Source organism: Impatiens glandulifera, chromosome 2 (assembly GCF_907164915.1).
Source record: "Impatiens glandulifera chromosome 2, dImpGla2.1, whole genome shotgun sequence".
Classification (NCBI taxonomy): Eukaryota; Viridiplantae; Streptophyta; class Magnoliopsida; order Ericales; family Balsaminaceae; genus Impatiens; species Impatiens glandulifera.
The window spans coordinates 65,558,988-65,581,243 of NC_061863.1; the positions used below are offsets into that span (position 1 = coordinate 65,558,988).

The 22,256-nt window shown below is 25.2% G+C and overlaps 2 protein-coding genes across 6 annotated transcripts; one reads left to right on the forward strand and one right to left on the reverse strand.

The window, feature by feature from the left end:
* Positions 1 to 3,924: 3,924 nt before the first annotated feature.
* Positions 3,925 to 7,461, reverse strand: LOC124925459 (zinc finger CCCH domain-containing protein 46-like). 5 transcript variants are annotated; one of them, XR_007098312.1, is made up of 9 exons: positions 6,163 to 7,461; positions 5,874 to 6,056; positions 5,596 to 5,775; positions 5,432 to 5,511; positions 5,087 to 5,347; positions 4,881 to 4,992; positions 4,628 to 4,798; positions 4,406 to 4,520; positions 3,925 to 4,318 (listed from the first exon to the last, which is right to left on the reverse strand). XR_007098312.1 is itself a non-coding variant. In XM_047465463.1 (9 exons), the coding sequence occupies exons 1-8, from the start codon at positions 7,209 to 7,211 to the stop codon at positions 4,469 to 4,471; spliced, it is 1,950 nt and encodes a 649-aa protein (XP_047321419.1). In that variant the 5' UTR covers positions 7,212 to 7,461; the 3' UTR covers positions 3,925 to 4,318; positions 4,420 to 4,468. The 5 variants fall into 5 exon arrangements, 4 of the variants coding, with proteins under 4 accessions (XP_047321419.1, XP_047321417.1, XP_047321420.1 ...); XM_047465463.1 differs by having other exon boundaries at positions 4,420 to 4,500; positions 4,746 to 4,798; XM_047465461.1 differs by having other exon boundaries at positions 4,420 to 4,520.
* Positions 7,462 to 9,715: 2,254 nt separating this feature from the next.
* LOC124925240 (RNA-binding protein Y14A-like) lies at positions 9,716 to 22,187 on the forward strand. The gene is made up of 5 exons (XM_047465210.1): positions 9,716 to 9,746; positions 21,147 to 21,449; positions 21,525 to 21,661; positions 21,741 to 21,886; positions 21,960 to 22,187. Exons 1-5 carry the CDS (start codon positions 9,716 to 9,718, stop codon positions 22,003 to 22,005), a joined length of 663 nt encoding a protein of 220 aa, XP_047321166.1. The 3' UTR covers positions 22,006 to 22,187.
* The last annotated feature ends 69 nt before the right edge of the window (positions 22,188 to 22,256 follow it).

The following is a 22,256-nucleotide window of genomic DNA, read 5'->3' on the forward strand; positions in this document are numbered from 1 at the left end:
GTTTATTTTCAATTTTCTATAATTTTAATCTTTTAAATAAGAGAAAGAACTTAACTTATGATAGTGAAATGTCATCTAATTGATCTAGCTGGTAGATAAATTTAAATTCTGTTATACTATTTTGTTATATATTTATATATTACTCAAATCTAATCTTATCTATTAGATTAACGATATTGGATCCTTTTTGGATATAAAATATTATATATATTAAATAATTCATAATCAGATTATTATAAATTAATCATAAAAATATTAACAATTTTTTTTATTAAAAATCAAAACTGCAAGTAGTGGTTATATATAAGGATGTAGTCAATCGTACCCATTTAGAAGAGACCAGCAATTATGTGTGGATAAGGAAATGGTGGTAATTGTATTTCTGTCGGAACATTAAAAATTATATAATTAAACATATAATATTATTAATATATTTATTTTTATATTTTATAAAAATTTAAATTTATTTATTTATAATAATATGAATTTTTAATATATATATTATAATATTTATTATTTAAAAACATCATTTTTTTTATTTATAAAATATAGAATAAACGGTATCACAAGAGAATCTTTTTAACGGTACCAAATACGTAATAAATATATCTGAAGAAGTAAGGGGATGGATTATCAATGCACTACCCACCCTCATCCATCTCATTTTCATCTTTAGTTCAAAATAATATTTTTTTTAATATTTGTTTAACTAAATAAATGTACAAATAAATAAACATGAACTAAAATAAACTTAAGGCTTTCAATTTAAATAAAATAAATTAAATTACTTAACAAATGTAAAACTCACCGACCTTAACTTTATTTTTTCTTATAAATTACTTCTTCACATATTTAAATAGAAAAATAGAGCACCTCTTCTTTGCGAACAGATCGAGCCTTTTGTTTTGTCATTTTTTAATAGGCCTTTATGGGCCAATTACAAGAACTATGTGCTTATTTGGGCTTCATTTTTCACAGTCTAGGCTTATTTTTAAAGTCCAACCCATCTACAAAAATAATAAATAAAACACAAATCAAAACCCACACAATTCAAATTTGATTTATGTTAATAAATATTTTGGGTAAAAATTCATAATTTTATATTATATATTTTTTTTAATCAGTTAGTTTCGTTTTATTAGACTAGACAAACTCTAACATTGGTTAAAAAAAAACAAAGAAAATATTACCCAAGTCAGAAAAAAATAATTTAATTTAGTGGGTTAGATAGTATAATAGAAAAGATTTTAGGTTTAAACCATACTAAGATTTTTTTATATAATTATTTTTGGGGTTTTTTTGTGACGACATGAATTGTCTCACCCTAGAATATGTCTTAGCGTAATGGACACTCGTATATACGATATTTGTGGTTTACCCGAAAGTCGGAGATATGAAGTGTGAGAACTCAAACCTGAAATCCTATATTCAACCATATTAATATTATAAGTATTATTTTATTAAGTTTTAATGTGGCCTTTCATGACAAATTATTATAAATACAATCAATAAATAATTTATTTTTGCTTTTATTCACACTCTAACCTTTTTTTTATAAATTTCAAAAAATGTTATTTTTCTTTAATTAATCATTACCCTTCAACTTTTTTTAATAATAAAATATTATTTTAATTTTGTTAGAAAAAAGATATTCATGTATATTAAAAATGAAACTTTTTGTTTAAGCATATAACGACAAAACATTAAAGAAAAAGAAAAAACGGTACCTAATAAATTATCGAGCTCGTAAATATTCGAGAATAACAATTAACTCTCCGACAGACATTATTGGCTTTCCTGAACGAATCTGAGTAAACGTCGTAATAATTGTATTATAAATGATACGTATCAAACGATTACAATCATTAAAAATTCGACTCAAACTAAATAGTCCACTAAAAAAAATTGGGATGTTAACAAAGTATGTAAGTCTGCCATATATTCAAATTTTTTAGCACCTACCAAAGATTCGGAAATCACCCAATGAATTTCAGTAGTACTTCACAAACTACACAAACATTAGTCACTCTCGACAAAATAAAAGTAAATGAGTTGGCAATTTAATTTTTAAGTTACACGTACGATAATACAACATTTTTTCATACACATATCTTCGTTTGAATTCCGCAGTGAATAATATTCAATCCAAATAACGAGATATTAGATATAATCTTTAACTACAAAATTTAAAAAAATATATATATGAAATCATCTTAAAACTAATTTATAGAAAAAAAATATTATTTATTTTCTTTTTCTTAATCTTCAATCTTTAAATTTTTAATTTTTAAACTTTTATTTTAACTTTTTATTAAATTATAATAACATCAAAATTAATTTTTTTAACTTCTATAAGTATTTATGTGATTATGCTATTATATGTTTTTTAAATTTGATAATACTAATTTTAAAGTTATTTATTAATATAATACGAACCCGATAAATAATCTTCAACAACTTAGAGGCGCCCAAACTTTTCTCCTTGATTAAAATTAATCCTCTAGCTTCGCGTGCACTTGTTTTGAGCAATAGACTTTTTGTTTTTGTTTTTTTATTAAGAAGAAAGTAATTAATAATATTAAAATTGGAAGACAGTATCATGAGCAAAGATATCCTCTCTGGGTTTTGTTGAATAAAATAATGCAGTATTGTGTCAGTTCACTGTCACAATAATTAAAAGGCATTGCACATTTTCACAATAAATTATTAATAATAATGCTCTGTTTGGATGACACTGCAATCTTTTATTTTAATAAGTACATGAACAACAAACACTTTTCAAATAACCCGTACGTGTAATTATTATCCCTCCATTTTTTACGACTGTTTCTTTTTTATTATTATTATTTACCATGCAAAATCTATGTAACTTTCAAACACTACCTCACATTATTATTATTAAGTTAGATTTGAATGAATGAAAAGTAACTTATTTAAGATTTTTGGGATAAGATGCTATCAAGTATATAATTATCTTTTTAAAATAATATAAATATTTTTAATATATTTTATTTTAATTTAGAATCATAACATTTTATTCAATTTAAAATATTTTTATGAAATGGAATCCAATGTTTTTATTATAACAAAATAATATATAATTGAATGATAATTTATTTAAAACTAATTCTAACCTAATAAAACAATGCTAACAATAGATCACAATATTAATTATTTTTTATTATATAGTTAGACATTCAAAATATTTAAAAAATAATAATTTAAAGTAACTCATTTTTTGATACATCTAAGTAACCTAACAAAAATATTTTTCAATAACATCAAATAACTCATAAGTCATAACTGATGTGAAGTTTTTACAAATAGAAATGCTAACAAAACCATGATCAAACAAGCTATGGATCTTCTTCTCTAAAATCATTGAAGGAGGAAGATATGATTGATGGAATTGTTGGGCATAAGATTTGAAGAAAAAAAGAGTGGGGGCAGCAACAGGCACATGTATGTACGAGTGGGTATTATTGAAAGAAGGGATTAGCTAGCCTAAAGAGACGACATTAGCAGAACATACCCCCCAAAAAAGAAGAAAAAGTCCAAATAAAAAACCATAGTCAATATAGTATTATATGAGAGAAGGATTGATTGTCCGTGTGGAGAAAAAGAAAAGGGCATTCATTCATTCATTCAAATAAGGGTAAGTAATCTCACCAGCACCACCCCCATGTGACTGACCTGTCTGTGTGGGGTCGTGGGTCCCCAACCCCCCTTTCATGTCCATCTCAAAAAGAAAAAACCCATAAATGAGACAAAAGAGTCCCTCCCTCTTAAAGTAGTATACCCTTTAATCACGCCAAAATATCACACCCACCACTTTTTCTCCTCAATTTCTCTCTTTTCCACTTCCCACCACCACCACCTGTTTTTTATGAGTAGTAGTAAATAGCAAATTAAGAACATTAAAAGTTTGAAACAAAAAACAATAGTAAATAAAAAGGAGTTCAACATTAAAGAGTTACAAAGAAGAGTACTAATTATAAAAGAGTTTTTTTTTATCTCATAACTAGGCATTTTGTTATGCTTATATAGAGTTCTGCAATTGTGTGGTGGTCCAGCAGCAAAAGCAAGAAGCCACACAACTAGCTACTACTTAAAAGAAAGCAAAGAAAAGCATCTATCTGTCTTCTGTCCTTTTAGGTATGAGTTATGTATTGTTAACTAGTATGGTATTTTGATGGTGACAATAATCTTCAGAAGATCTTTCCTTACAGATCCTCTTTTCATACATCAATCCACCCCTTCTCCCCCCTTCCCTATACATCCATCCATCAGATTCAGCAAACTTTTCTTCATCTCCTAACTGCAAAACCCACAAAAAAAATCAAGCAATTAATGGTCTTTTTCTTAATCAAAATGAGTATTAATAATAAAGTGATTTTAGTCATACACACAACAACACACCATGTTAACTTCACCCATCCCCTCCCCCTCCCCCCCCCTGTGACCATGGTCATCCCCTATGACCTACATTCATTTCAATGGCTTCTCGCCCAGAGGAAAACCTTGTCAGAACAAACAAAACAAAACAAAATTCAATTTCAGTCATATTTTTCCCCCCCATCCGTGTGCAAGAAAACATCTATCTATTATCTATGTTGAGATATATTACCTTGGCATTTGAAAGTAACATGAGTTAATAGAAGACATGTTATTCAGAGGTGAAGTGGCTGGCATTATGGAGACATTACTAGTTTCTCTACTACCAACCGAGAATACAGAATTTTCACCTGCTGCTTTTGTAGGAGAAGCAAACAGATTCTCAGGAAGGTTGTGCTCCAAGCTGTTTTTTTATCAACCAACCAATCAACTCTATATTCTAAATTCTATAATCAAATGAATTATTATTATTATTATTACTATACCTTTCAGGAAGAAGGTTATCATTTTCACCATCATCAATATAATTTTCAACAACTTCACCACTTCCCATTTGCTTTTGCTGATCTGCAGTCAATGGTGATCTTCCATTGTTCCCTGTGCACATAATAAACAAACAGCTTCAAATTTACAACACATAAAAAGCATGATGAACCAATAAGAACTAAATAATAATAATAATAAAAAAAACCTTCTGAGTTGTTGTCTTCAATAGCTGCATCTTCGAACTGAAAAGCATGATGATTAGGGATGGAAGAAGGACTAGGCAGCCCATGTGGGAAGTTGGGATGAAATGCACGGCTATGAAGGTGGTGATGATGGTTCCTTAAATCCATAAGTTGCAAACTCCTTAGCCTTCTACTTTGAAGCTCAATAACCTGCTGCAACTCAGCCTGCTCCTCTAATTTCCTTCTCAGCAAGAGTTCTTGAGGATCACAGAGCATCCTCGGTCCTGTATATGAGGAAGCAAATTGAAATCAAGTTACTATTTGCTATAGAGGAAATTTGTATATTTCTGTATATATCATTTAGTTACCAATGGGAAGATCATAGGGCTCCCTAGGATCGATTCCAGAAGGAAACTCTCCCCTTTCAAGTGAATGTTGATATTGCTTCCTAAGACAACAGCAGAGAAAAAGAAGAAAAAAGTTTAAAGAATGAGAGAAGGAAGAAGATGAGTATATGGTTTAGGGTTCATACTTGTCTGGAACTTTTCCCTTCTCCTTGTAAGGCTTTACAAGCACACGGGAATCACAAACAAAATGGGGATTTCCTTTTGCTAGAATCATCTTCACAGTTTCTGGGTAAATAAACGTAACAAACCCAAACATTCTCTTCTGCTGATAAGGAATCCTAACATCCTGAACTGGTCCAAACTTGCTTTAAACAAAAATTAAAAGTAACCAAATCAATAAAAATAAAAATTGGAACTTTCTGAAGAGGGAATCTAACCAACACAGAGCAAAAGATATAATTACCTAAAATAAGCAGAGACGTCTTCTTCCTTAAAGGTGCTATCAGCTGGAAATGTCAAGTAAATCTGCCTGGAACTGGAATTAGCATTTGCAATGGCTAAAAAATCAGATCTTTCTCCACGGAATCTACCAAACTTGTAAATATCATCCCCCATCATCAATGCTGCGGCAGCTGCTGCGGCAGATCTACAAACAATGCAGTTCCATTTCAATATCAAAATCAAAACAATGAAAATGAGCTAATTTTTAACAAAGCAGCGCTAATGTCTAACAGAAATGCATTTTTTAGTACCTTGGAGAATCATTCATGAAGCTCATGCATTTGTTGTAAGGGAAAGGCCCACCAGCCATTAACTGAGAGGTTGCAGCGAATCTCTGCTGTTGAATGGCTTTCATCCTCAGAAACTCTTCGAAGCCATCCATTTTTCCCGGCGAGCCAACATCAGAGTCGTCTGGAGAATCGGCAAAAGGGCCGCCTCCGTGTATGAATTTGCAAGTGCTACCATTTTTACAGAAACCTCTTGCAAAATACATACAAGGCCTCCAACCAATCCCAGCGCCGCCATCATCAGAAACTCCTCCTCCTCCTCCGCCAAGGAACGCGTCACTCACAGAACAGCTACGACGGTGGGCGTGGTGGTGGTGGTTCTCGCCAGAATTTCCGAACGGGAACGCAACCGAATCGCTCCGACCGCTAGGACTCATTATTGGATCTGCAAAATCAACGTTTCCGGAAGAGGAATCGTCGATGAAGGAGAGTTGCTCTTGCACATGAGCGGCGTTGTAGTCGCCACTAGGGTCACCGCCGCCGCTGCCGTTGTTGTAAAACGGCGGCGGAAATGAAGTAGCGGCGGGAGGAGAAAACGATCCAGAAACACCGTTACTGCCGCTTCCATTAACGACAGCAGCGTAAGAAAGAGAAGAACCCGGTCTAGGACTGATGTGACTGTTAGGGCTCCGGTGATCGGAAAACCCAGAAATCGACCAAGGCGAAGAAGGAGAAGATGGGTTCACATGGAAGCCATTGTTAGGAATCACGATTCTGGGTGAAGATTGATGCAAATGAGAGGTGGGTCTTGTCGGATTCGCCAAAGGATTGAAAGGGGATGGAGAAGTAGGAGTTGAAGGTGTAGGGGGAAATGCCCCGGACGGAAGACCCAGATGAGATTTGGCTTGAGTAATGAATGAAATCAAAAGGGTTTCCGGCCCGAAGGCCAGACGAATCATTTCCTTCTCCCCTAGGTCTTGCCATAGAATGTAGCCCATGGCCTTTGAAGCATTTTCAGGATCCAAAGACTGGATTCTGGAGAAGACAATCTTAGTTGCCTCATAGGAATCCATATCAACAACACCACCACCACCGTCAACAACGTTAATTACCCAGTTTCAGAAAACCCCTTTTTTTTAAAGAGAAAGGGAAGGCCAGTAGAGGATTGATTACTGACGAATTAGGGTTTTAAATAGTAGCAGTGTAGTGTGTCTGTCGCAGCAAAAAGCTCTTTTGACCGAGAGAGGAGAGAGAGTGTGTAGAGAGAGAGTAATGAGAGAGAGTGTGTAGAGAGAGAGTAGTGAGAGAGAGTGGATGGGGGAAGAAGAAGAGAGACTACTGGCTCATTATTTATTTAGTGCCATCAGATTTTAATCATACCATACAAGGAAAACAGGTATGCGTTTTTATTATTATTATTATTTATTTAAATTAAATTAATTATTTATTAATCTAAAGCAATAATCATGACTTTGGGTTTATTATACAAGTATTATATGCTCATTATTTCTCTCGTCTACTTTAAGAAATTAAATAATGCTTGTGTGTCTTTTTTTGGCAAAATAAAAAAATAAAATAAAAACCGGTCCTAGTCAAAAATTTTAAAAATATCTATCCTTTTTTTTTTACAAATAATCTAGACCTACTATTTAGCCTATTGGGTCTCTCTATATTTGCTCATACAAGAAATTATTTTATGATAAAAAATTGATTAGATCATCACTCCACTTTAATCATACATTTCTTCTATGATAAGAAATTATTTAAATTAAATATAAATAAATAACCACCTTAACTCTAATTTAAATTATTTAAAATTTATTTTAAAATAACTTTTTGTTTAGTTATATATCTGATAAATAATTCATGGATTTTTCGGTTGTAAATTTTTTAAAAAATAAGAGAGAGAAAATTTAAATAATTTAAATAATGAGTGATAATTTTGAAAAGATAATAATTATTTTTAGTAAAAAGACTTAAAGGGTATTTATATATATAAATAAAATATAAAATAATAATTTAAAATAGATGGTATTTTAATATTTTGATTAATGATTTGAGTGATAAAAAGGATAAAAGGGGAGTGAAGTGATATTTAATTTTGAATTAGTTTTTTTAATAACCCATAACGAACTATGTCTATATCTTTAATCTAAGAATATTAATAAGGTAGATTATAAATATATATTATAATTATATCAAATAATTCACTTTTAATATTTTTATATAAATAAGGATTTTATAAAAAGAATTGTTTTTTTTTAATTGTTTTATATTTATAAATCTTTTTTCAGCAACTCACTAGAAACAGCATACTTAGTAAATAATATTATTATATATTGATATAAATACTTAACAAGGTATATATAGTTGTATATTTTTTTAATTTGTGGCTTACTTAAATATTTTGTAAATCTTAAAGTTCACATTCAAATTTTATGGTATATTGATTAATTTTTTCATAAAATCTCAATTTTAACAATCTCAAAACTAATTAAATTTCTAATATTATTTTTTTAATTAAATAATATTTTATATAGACATTAAATTATATCGTCCACGTTGCATCGTCTGCGTTGGAAAAATATCGTATTAATTTTAATTATTAATGGTGTTTGGTGTTAGATTTATTAACATAAAAGACTCTATATGAAAATGAAATTTGAAAAGAATGGAGATATTAAGAATTTATTTTATACTAGCACAAATTTATTTTATATTATTTCTATAGTTGATCATTGAGTAAATAATTTAAATATTTACAATAATCTCTAGTTAGTTACACATATATGAATATTTTAATAGTACAATATTATAAAGTATACTGAGATATTGAAAATATTATCATCAAGTACTATAATCTATTATTTGTGTTTTAAAAGAATATTTAATTTTAATTTTTTAATTTATGACAGACTATCAATTAATAAACTGTAAACAGTGACTAAATACTACCTTGTACCTCCAAGTCTTTTTAGTGTTCTTTTTATGATTGTTTCTTTTTCGTTTTCTCATTAATTTTGTGTGATTGGTTATTTACTATTTTAAGTTTTAATTTTAAAAAATTAATTAATTATGACATTACGACCCGAAATAATAATAATAAAATTATTGAAAGTTGAATTCTACTTAATTTTGACATTATGACATGAAATAATAAAGTTAATTTTTTTATTAAAATTTGATTACAAATTGCCTAAATCAAAGTTGTAGATAACTTTCAATAAATTTATTCCTTATTATTTCGTGTCATAACAATACAATTTGGGCATTTTTATTGATTTTGCAAGAAAAATTGCATTAGTGTCTTTTTATTGCATAAATAAATTTGTTATAAATTTTTGGATGTGTTGAACTTTTTTTTTCTTATTTATCTTTAAAAATGGTTTAATATACACAATTTTTTTACATTTTACAGTATTTTAATTAATTTTGTTTATTCATATTTTGCACTTAAACAATTAATTTTTACACAATTTAAATAACTAAAAAAAATCTTGATTCATAAAGAAACAAATATTTTAATCATTTGATCTAAGTTCAATAAATCAAATAACATTTGATAAGATGCTTAGGAATGGCAATGGACAAATTGGAACCAAGATTGGGTACTTGAACCATTTATTTTTATTTAAATTGTGGTCAAATTAATTAATGACTTGACATAATAACAAATGTATGTATATTTTGGTTAATAGTTATAATATAATTTTAAACAAAATAAATAAATAAACATAGTGTGCTTAGTATATATATTCATTAATTAAATACTTTATTTTTTGAAATAGCCTCTCTCTAAATTTTGTTTATGACATTGTAAACAATTATTTATGTTAAATTTGTCTAAAATATCTTAAAAGAATGTTATAAAAGTTCAAAATATATGTTAAACTAATAAATAAAGTTAAAACTATAAAAAAAATGTTAAACAAGTGAAACAAAATGTTAAATTGATTAAAATATGTTTAACAAATCAAAATGTATTAAACAAATTGAAATTATATTTAATAGCATTAAAATTTTGTCAAACACTTTAAAAATATATTAAACAATCCAAAAAATATTGAATGAGTGATTTGAAACTTGGACGAGTTAAGAAAAGAGTGGAAAAATTGAGTACTCAAAAAACCTTTGAGTCGGTATACCTCATCTACCACTGAACGAGTACACTGTACACCCAACAATCCTAGATTTTGACATCCCTAATTATATGTGAAGAGACAACTAGCACTAAAACCATACAAATCCTTCAATATCATTTACTAGGAACCCTAATATGTAATAAAAATTCAAACATAAATGACATATTTATCTTGAACAAGACAATCCAAAAGATTATATTGGAGCATCACGATTAGGTAATATTCTGAATAGTTAAGTGTTTTTTAACTAGTTCTAATATGATTCAATTTGATGAGAGAAAAACGAAAGATTGATCCTATAACACTAATATTCATTTTTAAATTTATTTCAATTTTGAGTAAGAAAATAGATATATAGAAATATCATATTCGGCTAAGTATAATTTAAGATAGTATTTGTAGTTACAAAATTAAAATTTTTAATAAATTCATTTCTATTATTCAAATAATAAAATGTTTAACTAGAATTAGAGCATCTCCAGCGCATGTGCTGTGCCCGCAGGACAGCGCTATGCCCGCGACTTGAAAAAAGGCAGGTCATTGTTTTTTTTTAATTTTAATTTATGCACGGTATGTAAAAGCAAAGAGAGGGCAATGCCCTCTATGCCTCACATGTCTTCTGATATTTTCATTATTATATAATATCTATAATATTGGAATATTAGTTATATATTTAATTATACTATTTTTTTTTATTTTTTTTAAGGAACATTATAATAACATTAAATAAATATATATTCTAAAATTTTTCTATAATATATGAATATTAGTTATATATTTAATTATAAAAATATTATAATATATTTTAAATTATAAAAATATTTTATATTTTATTATAATATAAAAATATTAGATATATTCTCAAATTTTCCTATAATTTAGGAAAATTAGTTATATATTCTCAAATTTATTCGGTAATGTTTTTAATATTATAATATATTTTAAATTATAAAAATATTTTATATTTTAATTTATTTAATATTAGTTATATATATTTAATTAATAAATATATATTTTAAATAAATTAATATATTTTTCTATTAATTATATTAACATGTTTTATATCCGTTATAAATTATGTCCCTTATAAAATATATCCGTTATAGATTGTAACGGTAATATAATTTAGTACTATAAATATTGAATAAAATTTGTTCATTCTACATTTTCAATTTTATTTTTTTTACAAATGAATTCCAATTAATTTTCGAACTTACAAAATTCCAATTTCAATTCTAAGCTTCCAATTTTCCATTTCCATTTTCAAATAATTTATTTCCGTATCCTTAACATTTCCTATAATATATATAATATAGGAATATTAGTTATAATAGTATAAATTAGTTATTTATTTAAAATAGTATAAATTAGTTATTTATTTAAAATAGTATAAATAAAATTCACATTTAAATTATTTAGAGAAAAAGGGCTAGCGGAAACATTGGAATGTTTTTGTTCAAATACATGTGTCCGTTGAGGTGGAAGATTGATTTTACAAAATAAGAAGGAAGAGGTCTTGTGCACTAGAGATGCTCTTTGATAAAATTGTAAACATAATAATTGAATTTTATTTAATTTCCAAGACTTGGTGAATTAAAACTATAATTATAATTATAATTTCATTTAAATCAATTCAAATTCTATAAGATAGTAATAATAATAGTGAATCCAAAGCCCACTTTTTTGCAGCTTTCTATCGAGGCCCCACTCCGGAGTAAAGTAGCAGCCATGTCTTATCTCCATTAGTGGACATGAAATTATATATAAATAATTTGTGTTTATATTTTTCAATTAATTTAAATTTTAAATATTACAATTAATTTTATAAGGAAAGACAATCAATATATTTCTAATTCATAGAATATCATAAAAATTTAAGACATATAATATTGTATAGAGTTTTTATCACAATTGCAATTTTGTGTTTCATTCAAACCTCTTCTCTGTTATATACATTTTCTTCAGGTCATTGGTGATGTTCACAAACATTTTAAGCACTAGTTTAAAATCTTACTCAAACATAACCTTATGGTTAAGGGGTTGAAAATGATCCCTTTGTAAATGAACCATTCCATTAACAAAAAATGAATTAAATATCAAAAAAGAAGCTTCGTGATTTGCAGTGAAATTAATTACATTAAGAATCTAATATAAGAATAGACTCTTCAATTTTCATTTAGAATAAAAAATAAAATTGAATGTTAATACTCAATTATTACTCAACTACCCACTTTTTCAATTTGGCAAATGTATATTAAAATATGTAAAGGACAAAAAGCTCTTGAAACAAATAAATATGAATAGATTTGTTAAACAGTGAGTTAGTGTAGTATAAAATAGAGCAAAAATATATTATTCCTTTCTTTACCAGATATTTTTAGTAAAAATATTTTTTAAATTTATTATTCAAAACTCTTCTCAACAAATGTATATGTTATACTATTAGGCCTTGTTCGGTAATGATTTTGAAAAAAAAAATGAAGAGAAAGAAAAATTGAATAATGTGTGATGATTTTAAATAAATAATGATTATTTTTAGTAAAAATAGTATTAGTATATATAAATAAAATAAAAAATAATAATTTAAAATAAAAAAATATTAAAATATTTTAGTTAATAAAATTAATGATATAATTGATTATAAATGATGGATTAAAAATTATTTTGTATAAATTAAAATAAAAAATTTCACGGAACAAGACTTTATAATAATAACAACAAATGTAAAAGCTACATTCTATAATAATATTGATAGTTTATTTTTTTTATTGTAATGTCTCATCAATTAAAATATCTCAAATTTATAGATAGTTTGATTTGAATAAAATCCAAAATTTAAATTCAAAATATTGTTTTATGAACTAAAAAATAGATTTTGAATTAAATTATATTTGTTTATATTGAATATTTTAAAATAAGAATAATTAAGTGTTTTAATTAATATATTTAATAACTTGTTAACTTCTTAAATTAAAAATAATGATATTACATAATATTATTTAAATTTATATTAAAAGGAGCCATATTATGAATTTTGGGTTTTATTTGTCAAAGTTATAAATAAGTCTATGATAAAAATAATACAATAGTTGAGATGGCAATGGACTTATAAAGGTTGTGATATTTGGTTTAGTTTAGGGCTAAAATAAGTTCTAATAAATTTTAAAATGAAAGTAAATGTACATGTATAAACAAACGGGACCTGAATCTAGTACATAGTGTGGTCATTCTCATGCATGATGCACCTGTCCCTCTTTGTTTGTGGGGCTGTCCTTTACGAATGGGACAAAAATCACCCTACAATTTGTGGAGGCAAATTCTCTCTCCTATTAAAAAAATACTAATCCTAATATATTTCAATGCCACCATTTATTATATCCTCCAAACTTGTTAATCTTACTCTATTTGAAAATAATTTATATTCAACCTCATCTACATATACTATAATGTCTTTGTTATTGCCTACTCAGTTATCACTCATATATCAATTTTAATAGGGTGTTTTTTTCACCGAATTGACTAATGGACTAAGATGGGCTACATGTTATTTGAATCACCGTCTAGAGTCAGCTCGATCGGTCTCACAAATTCTGCCCAGATAGTGATAAAGAAAATTAAATATATAACATTATTAATATTTATATTTTTTTTAAGAGTTTTAATTTTTTTATAATAATATAAATTTTTAATATATATAATATCAAAAAACATATATAAAATTTATAACTTTTTTTATTATAAAAAATATGGTATAACGGTGACACGTGAGAATTTTTAACCTAAATAAGACGAAAATAGTAGTAAAAAAAAAACACGATGAATGGGGCCGAGATAGTAACACATTCTTTGTCTCGATTCGTCCGATTATCATTCTAATTACCCCTCGTCTTGCTAAATGTAAGTTATGTAATTATAAAATAATTTAATTGAACTATACAAACACTTCTCTTCATTAAAAAAAATAGCAAACATAATATCTCAAAACCTAAAAAAAAAATGTTTATTAGAAACAAAATATTTCTATACTCTTACCATTTATTTAACATTTGAAACTTTCATCCATTAAGAATCACTTTAGTTATTTTAGTGAGTAACTAAATTTATTGACTATTTAATATAGTCCAAATTTAAGAGGAACTTACAAAATAAAATAAATATAAATGAACTCAATGAATAATATTAAAAATAATTAATTTAATTTTTGCAATTACTTAAGAAAGATAGTTTATTAACTAAATATACAATAGTATACAATTAGGGAGAATTAATTGTTACCTTAATTTAGGCATTGTTTGATCTTTAGGTTTTTTAGTTTTTTTAAGAGATTTTTACCTATAACTCAACCATCATTTCACTCATAACTTTATTCATTTAATCATTTTCTTTTTATCAATCAAAATATCAAATTTATTTTATTTAAATATTTAAAATTAATTTATCATTCAATATAGAGAGAAAAAAATAAGGGTATTTCTGTCAATAAATATTCAAAAACTTAATTTTTTTTTAAATGATCAAACATTATTTTTTGAGAAAAAACATAATAATAAAAAAACAAATGAGCTCTTAGATTGATTTGTCTTTTATAATATACTTAAAGGACATTTAGTTTAAATAAAGTAATTAGAGGTGAAAAATAATAATATGTATATGACTGATAAAAATGTAATATTTGGTTATAACTATATAATCTTTTCAGTATCGTGAATTTATTAGAAATAAATTGTAATTAAAAATATTATTATTATCTCAATCTTATTTTTTTATTATATTTTATTTAATTAAAATATAAAATATTATAATATTTACATTATTTTTTTAATATATAAACTATTTAAGTGTATCATAATTTAATAAAATATAAACACCTAATTGATCATACTAATTATATTTTTAATAATATTTACAATAAACAAAAAGAAGTATGTTTCAAAAAATTTACTAATTACAATTTTTTTTATTAATTAAACGTAAATAATATAATCTAAAAATTTAAATATTATATTCTAATAGTGAATAAAACACAAGTAAAATATATTTTACTTAATAACATATATTTTATAACATGTTATAATTTTTTTAATAATATTTTTTATTCAAATATTTCATTTTTCATTGTTTTAATATTTTGTAAATATTTCTTTTATAATTTTTTTTTTCTTTTCTTTAAGTTTTATATTTCTTATTTTAAATAATTTATTATAATTTTATTATTAATCTATAATATTTATTATATAAAATTACTATATTATTATTAAAAATTCATTTTATTAATTGTATTTATTTTAAATAATTATATATTATTTTAATAAATAAATAGTTTTTTAATTATTTTAATTATAAAATAATATATATAATCACTATAATTATGAGAAATAAAGTTAAAATAATATCAGATAAAATGGACTCTAATAGAATGTGATTCGTTACTCCCTATTTATAGTGAAATATAGGATACTTAGTATTTTTTTGAAAAAAAAAACAATTGTTTTTATACAAAAATAACAAACAATATAAACTATCAATAACTCTCACCCCTTTATTATCAATCTAATTATGAATTTTACTTGATACATCCATTTGTTTGTAAATGTTTGAATGCCAAAAATTGACATCAATCAAAAGTGGCATATAAACTAAAGTTGAGAAAAGTAATGAAAACCTAACCCTTGTTGCTCAACAACATTTTAGTTTCAATAGTATTATATTAAAATTAATATCCAAGTCTTTGTTTTGGATTTATTAATCCATTTAAATAATATTTTTATGACAGGTTGATTCGGCTTATAAATTTAAATAAGTCACAATTACTAACCTGAACAAATAAATAAAATATACTTAATCACTTAGAGAATAAGTTGAATTATCTGAAAGGATAAGAATCATTATGATCATAATGGTTAAAGATTAAATGTATCAAATATTTTAATATCACTTATTCTAATGAAAACAAAAGAAAGAACTCATAAAATATGAATATTAAACTGAATGAAACAAAGAAATTTAGATAAAAAAAAAAAATAGTTTAGAGATTCAAAACATATCCAAATAAAATTAATTGATATTAAAATGAAAGTTGTGATGACAGCACAAGCAGGATATAATCTGAACCGTTGATTCGATGAAGTAGTAATGGAATCAAGGACGGAGATTTGAAGAATGTGTGCAGTCTGCACCATAGTATGTATATATTATTTAGTTTTGGTCAAACTGAACAATAAAGTTTTACTTTCCCCAAAAAACTCTTCCCTCTCCTTTGTCAGAGTGTCGTCAATTCCAATGTAATTTAAAATATCTCTAGGCCTTGTTTGTTTTCTGTAAAATTCAGCTTAATTTTTACTCAATGCATGGCATTTAAAACAATTTTCAATTTCAATGCCAAACAACCACCAATTTCAAGGGTTAGTTTGTTTAAGCTTATTAGTTTATTAATTATTGAGATATGTTTTTGATAACATTCGAACATGTTCTTTTACTCGCTCCTTTGTATAAAGAAAGGAAAAATAACTTATTTTCAACATTTATTTTGGGTAGTTAGAGAGTTAGTTGAATAAATGCAGATTATTTATTAATTTTGAGATTGATTTTAATATATATATATATATATATATAATAATAATAATAATTATAATGGTCGAAAGACTTGGGCTTTCTTATAATTTGAATTATTTAAATAATTTTGTATGAAGTTATAAAAAATTGAGATATTTATACAAAATACTTAAATAATATTAATATATGTAAGAGGATAATAGTTTATTTGAATAACACACTGAGTTATTCAAATAATTTGTACTCATAATAAAATGATATGATTAATTGTTATTGGATTAAAAAAAATCATTTGATAATTTGATTAATAATTGAAATGAAATGCATATGCAGGAGCATATATATTTCTATTAGTTAATTATTTATTTCATATTTCTCCCTTTTCATTTTTATTTTAATGCGTTTAAATAAGAATTAAATATTAATTTAAAAAATTATGAGTTACCTAAGTTATAAATTTATCATTGATAATTAATTATGTTTTAGGCCAGAACAAATCAAAATCAATGTTATTATTTATGAACTTTTTCTATCTTAATATAATAAATTTAAATATTATTTTTTTAACAAGCAATGAAGTACATGTATGATGTAACTGAACTAAATTATATATATATATATATTTTAATTATTTAATATTAATTTCAACAATTTATTATTTTATCTTAATCTTTTATTTAAAAAATTAAGAGAGAAAATAATAATATTAGAAGATGATTTTGACTTTTGAAGTGTATTAATATATATTAAAAATATAATAGTTTAAAATAAAAAATATTTTAATATTTTTATTAATTAATCGTTACAATAAATAAGATAAATGAAATGATTAATTAGGCATGGGTCATTGATACATCATTTTATATTTTTATTTAATTATTAAAATATAAGTTAATGTCAGTAAAATAATTTTAAATTACATATTCTCCGAACATACTAGACTAAGTAGCTTTCTCGCTCCCGTTGAGTCAGTGACGATCTTACTACCAGAAACGAAATGTTATTGAAATTTTTTACTCCCGTTAGACCATTTATATCTATGAGGATCCCATTCATGGATCTCTTGATTCGAGAACTAAAACTATGATTAAATTATTTTTCTATAATTAAAATACAGAATATAATTAAAAAATTAAAATTACAATAGTGAAATAAAAGTAGTGCAATAATAAAAAACAAAAGAATAAATAATGACACTGTGAATGTATGAACAATAATAAAGAAAATAGTAATTGAACACAAATTTTACTATATTTGTTTATAATAATTCATTTAATCATAAAATTGTATTTAATTTGTTTATAATAATTCATTTAATCATAAAATTGTATTTAATTACAGTAATTTATCAGCTTAAATTTATTTTACATTTAGTTTATCCGCCTAATGTTGTTTGATTAAGTTTATTTGTAAACTCGATATTTATTTTAAGTTATAGTAATCATAAAAGTGAGGAGGAGCTAGATTATTAAATTAAAAAATAATAATAATAGTTGAAGTTGTAAAAAATATATATAGTAAAAGGAATAATATATATTTGTTTTATTATATTGATTATTAACCATGAATGGATCTCAAATGGTTTATTTTGAATAAATTTGAATTCACTACAATTAACTTATTTTATAAATACCTTATATCAGATTTTAAATTTTTATAATTTTTATTTGATATGTGTGTGAACTATTCTTAAAACAATTAATGAAAAGTAATGTATAAAGATATCAACAACATTTTATTATTAAACAATGACTTTAAAATTCTTTAAATACTAATAATAGATAATAATGATTTAAATAATTTTTTAATTAAATAAACATGATTAATAGACAATAAATACAGGTCAAATAAAGTATTTCAATGGAGCACAAATAATTAAAGTGTTTAACAAAAGTTGCAACCAACAACCCAATAACAATTCATGATACAAATCTAAATGTTTATTATTCACATGTATATTTGTTTTCATATTTGAAAAAAAAAATATTATTATAAAAAGTTAATATTGAAAAGTTAAATATTATGAATTTTAGTTACAAAAAATTATTTACATTCTTTAATATTGAAATTTTATTCTTTATAACAATATTAATAGATTTCAATTGCAACAATTTTTATAAAAAAAAAAACTAAAGATAATTATATTGTTTAAATAAACTATATATATATATATATATATATATCAATTTATCCTTAGCCCTAGTTAAGCTTTGATACAATAAGCAAAAATAGTGAAGTAAAATGAATTTGTATTTATATACAATAATAAAATTCACAATGATGGTTGTAAATTGGTGTATCACAGGTCCTAGGGAAAAGAGAAAGAAAAAGTAAAAGTTAGAAAAAAAGATTAATTTGCTTAAACTTTTGTAACGCCTTTACAGACTAACAAAGCATACACGAGAGTGATGATTACCTCACTTTATTTATTTTTATATTATGTTTTATTCATTGAATTTTTTAAACACTTTTAGTTTGATATGCTTTTTAAATATTTGAATTTTTTATTTTTTATATATTTTTTTTATTATAACACTATAATTATAATATTTAAATCACTAATTTTTCGTAATATAATAATTCAACAAATTAAAGTCATTTTTCATCAGACACATTTTTTTTTTACAAAATTTTAAATATTTTAAATAACTAATATCAAACAAATTTAAAGGGTTTCTTTGAATTTGAGTTATATTTTGATGGATATAAAAAATATGAGAAATAATTGGAGGAGAAAATTTGGGAGAGTAGATGAGAAAGATAATAATTTGTTAAAAAAATAAAATAATTTATTTTTTTTATTATTTTACCCATACTTTTTTATATTTTTTTTAACCAATAAAGTAATAACATGCTACATCAAATTTTTTTAGTGAAATAATGTCAAGTATTGGATTGTAGTAAAATTTTTAAAAAATAATAAACCAATTAATTAAAAATATTATGAAATATATATTTATATATAATTAATTTATATTTCAAAATATTTTTTCATATAAATGAAATACTTGATAAAGATATATTTTGAAATAAATATATATATATATATATTTATTTAATTGAAATCTATATTTAGCTCACTATGTATAAATATATTGTCTAGAAGACAATCACCAAAAAAACAAAATATGTTGTCTAGAAGATATGAAATGAACTTATACAAAATTATTTAAAAAGTGATCATAAACTAAATTTGGTAATGAATACAAATAATTAAATGAGATCACCTTTAAAAAATATTACATATCAAAAGGCATAAATAATTTATTTTGAAACATATTTTGTTTATGGTTTTAGTGTGTATTAAAATAAAAAAATCAACAATACATTTATTTATAGTTAAATTTTAAAATACAATTTCATTTTAATCCATGTTTGTATGAAAAACCTCAGAGAAAAAGTTTTCAAATGAAGTAGATAAGTTTAAACATTGATATGAATTGGTTGATATACATAAGTAATTTATTTATATAAATTGATTAGTTTATAAAGTTAATATATATTAAGTTAGAAGAAGATACATGTAAATTAAATCTTGTACATTTTTTTTTCCTTAAATGAGACTAATAAGCTTCACAATCATATAGACCTATAGGGATGGTTTAATTATAAGCTAGATAATATATAATTTTCATTTTTAACCAATATCTTAGAATATACTTAAAACAACTTTATTCATGTGGGCTTTCCAAATTAGAATGCTCCCTTTGTTTTTTCTATTGTTTATACCTATTTGATTCTACTTTTATTTAACAGGCCATTGTATTTGTGAGGCTAGGGGTGTGATTTTCAATTTTATTTTTCAAAATCATCATATGCTAGTCACAAGTGTGTGTTAATATGTTAGCAATAATGAAGAGAAACAAATATATGAAATAAAAAACATTCATTTACTATAAATTAAAATATATAATTTTCAAACTATCCAATTCTAAAAGTTGAATGAAGAATTAGAATAGTTTAATTCTAAAGTGTAATCCTATAAATGAACTTAAAGCCCATTTTAAATATTTCAATATACTTTAATTGTTGTTATGACTTGTGAGATATCTTTTCTCTTATAAATCTATAAGATTTGCTTACTCTCTTAAAATTCAATTTACTATAAATGGTTTATAATATAACACACTAATATGTTAATTTAGTCGTGGCCCAATAATAATAGTAGTTTTTCACATTAAAAAAATTTGGTTTATAGTATATAAAATATAAGTTAAATATTTAAACGTAATATTAAAAAAAAAGATAGCAAAGAAGGTCTTGAAGCAAATGCAGAAAACCTCCAGATTTTACAGGAAGTGATGGAGTTTTGAGAGAGAGAGAGAGAGAGAGAGAGAGTGGCAAACGCAGATGTAGAAGCTCTGGACTTCGAGCCGGAGGACGATGATCTTATGGACGAAGATGGCGCCGTCGATGTCGACTCGGGCTCGCCGAGGGCTCCCTTGCTGCCGAAGATCAAATCCGCAATTACTGGTGGCTCCTACGCCGCATCAGCTCCAAAGAAGATAAAAGGCCGTGGTTTTCGTCAAGAAGAAGCCGACCACCCAGATCGCGATAACCGCATGTCTGGTCGTTTTGATTCCCTTGATTCCGAAGGCGGTCTCGGTTCTGAACGATGTGAGTTTCTTTCTCATCTGTTTTTCTTTTGTGCTTTGTCTGGTCTGGTTCAGTAGCTTCTTCTTCTTCATGTAGCTATTGAAGGATGGATTATTCTTGTCACGGGCGTTCATGAAGAAGCACAAGAGGATGATCTACAAAATGCATTTGGTGAATTTGGGCAGATGAAGAATTTGCACTTAAACCTTGACCGACGAACTGGTTTTGTCAAGGTATGGTCCTATTGACTTAAGTTGGCTCTAGTTGTTCTAAAGCTTGTTTGGTGAACTGAATATCTGTTGTCCTCCGCAGGGATATGCGTTGATTGAATATGAAAATCGTGATGAAGCTCAAGCAGACATTAATGAAATGGCCGGAAAAGATTTACTCACACACGCCATCAATGTTGACTGGGCATTTAGCAGGGGGCCCTTCAGGAGAAGGAATACCAGGAAGAGGTATGTATGTTTTTTTTTTTATTTATTTAAGATTTGTGGGTTTGATGAATAACATTTGTGTGGTTTTTGTCAGGTCTCCTCGTAGGAACAGATCAAGAAGTCCAAGAGACAGATTCTAGATAATTCAGAGATGCATGCTTACAATGTTTTTTCTAAGACATCTATCCTAAAATGAACTATATATGTTTCTTGTTGTAATTTATTTGTTCTTTGTGAGAGTTGTGGGTTCTGCTGCTTTGTGATGGAAGAAGAACCTTGAAGTTGTTTATGAACTTTGTTAAACCCTAAAAGAACAAAAATTTGATAATACATTAAGAGAAGAAAAAGGTCACTATCCTTGAAAACTAACGTTATTAAGTAATACAAAACA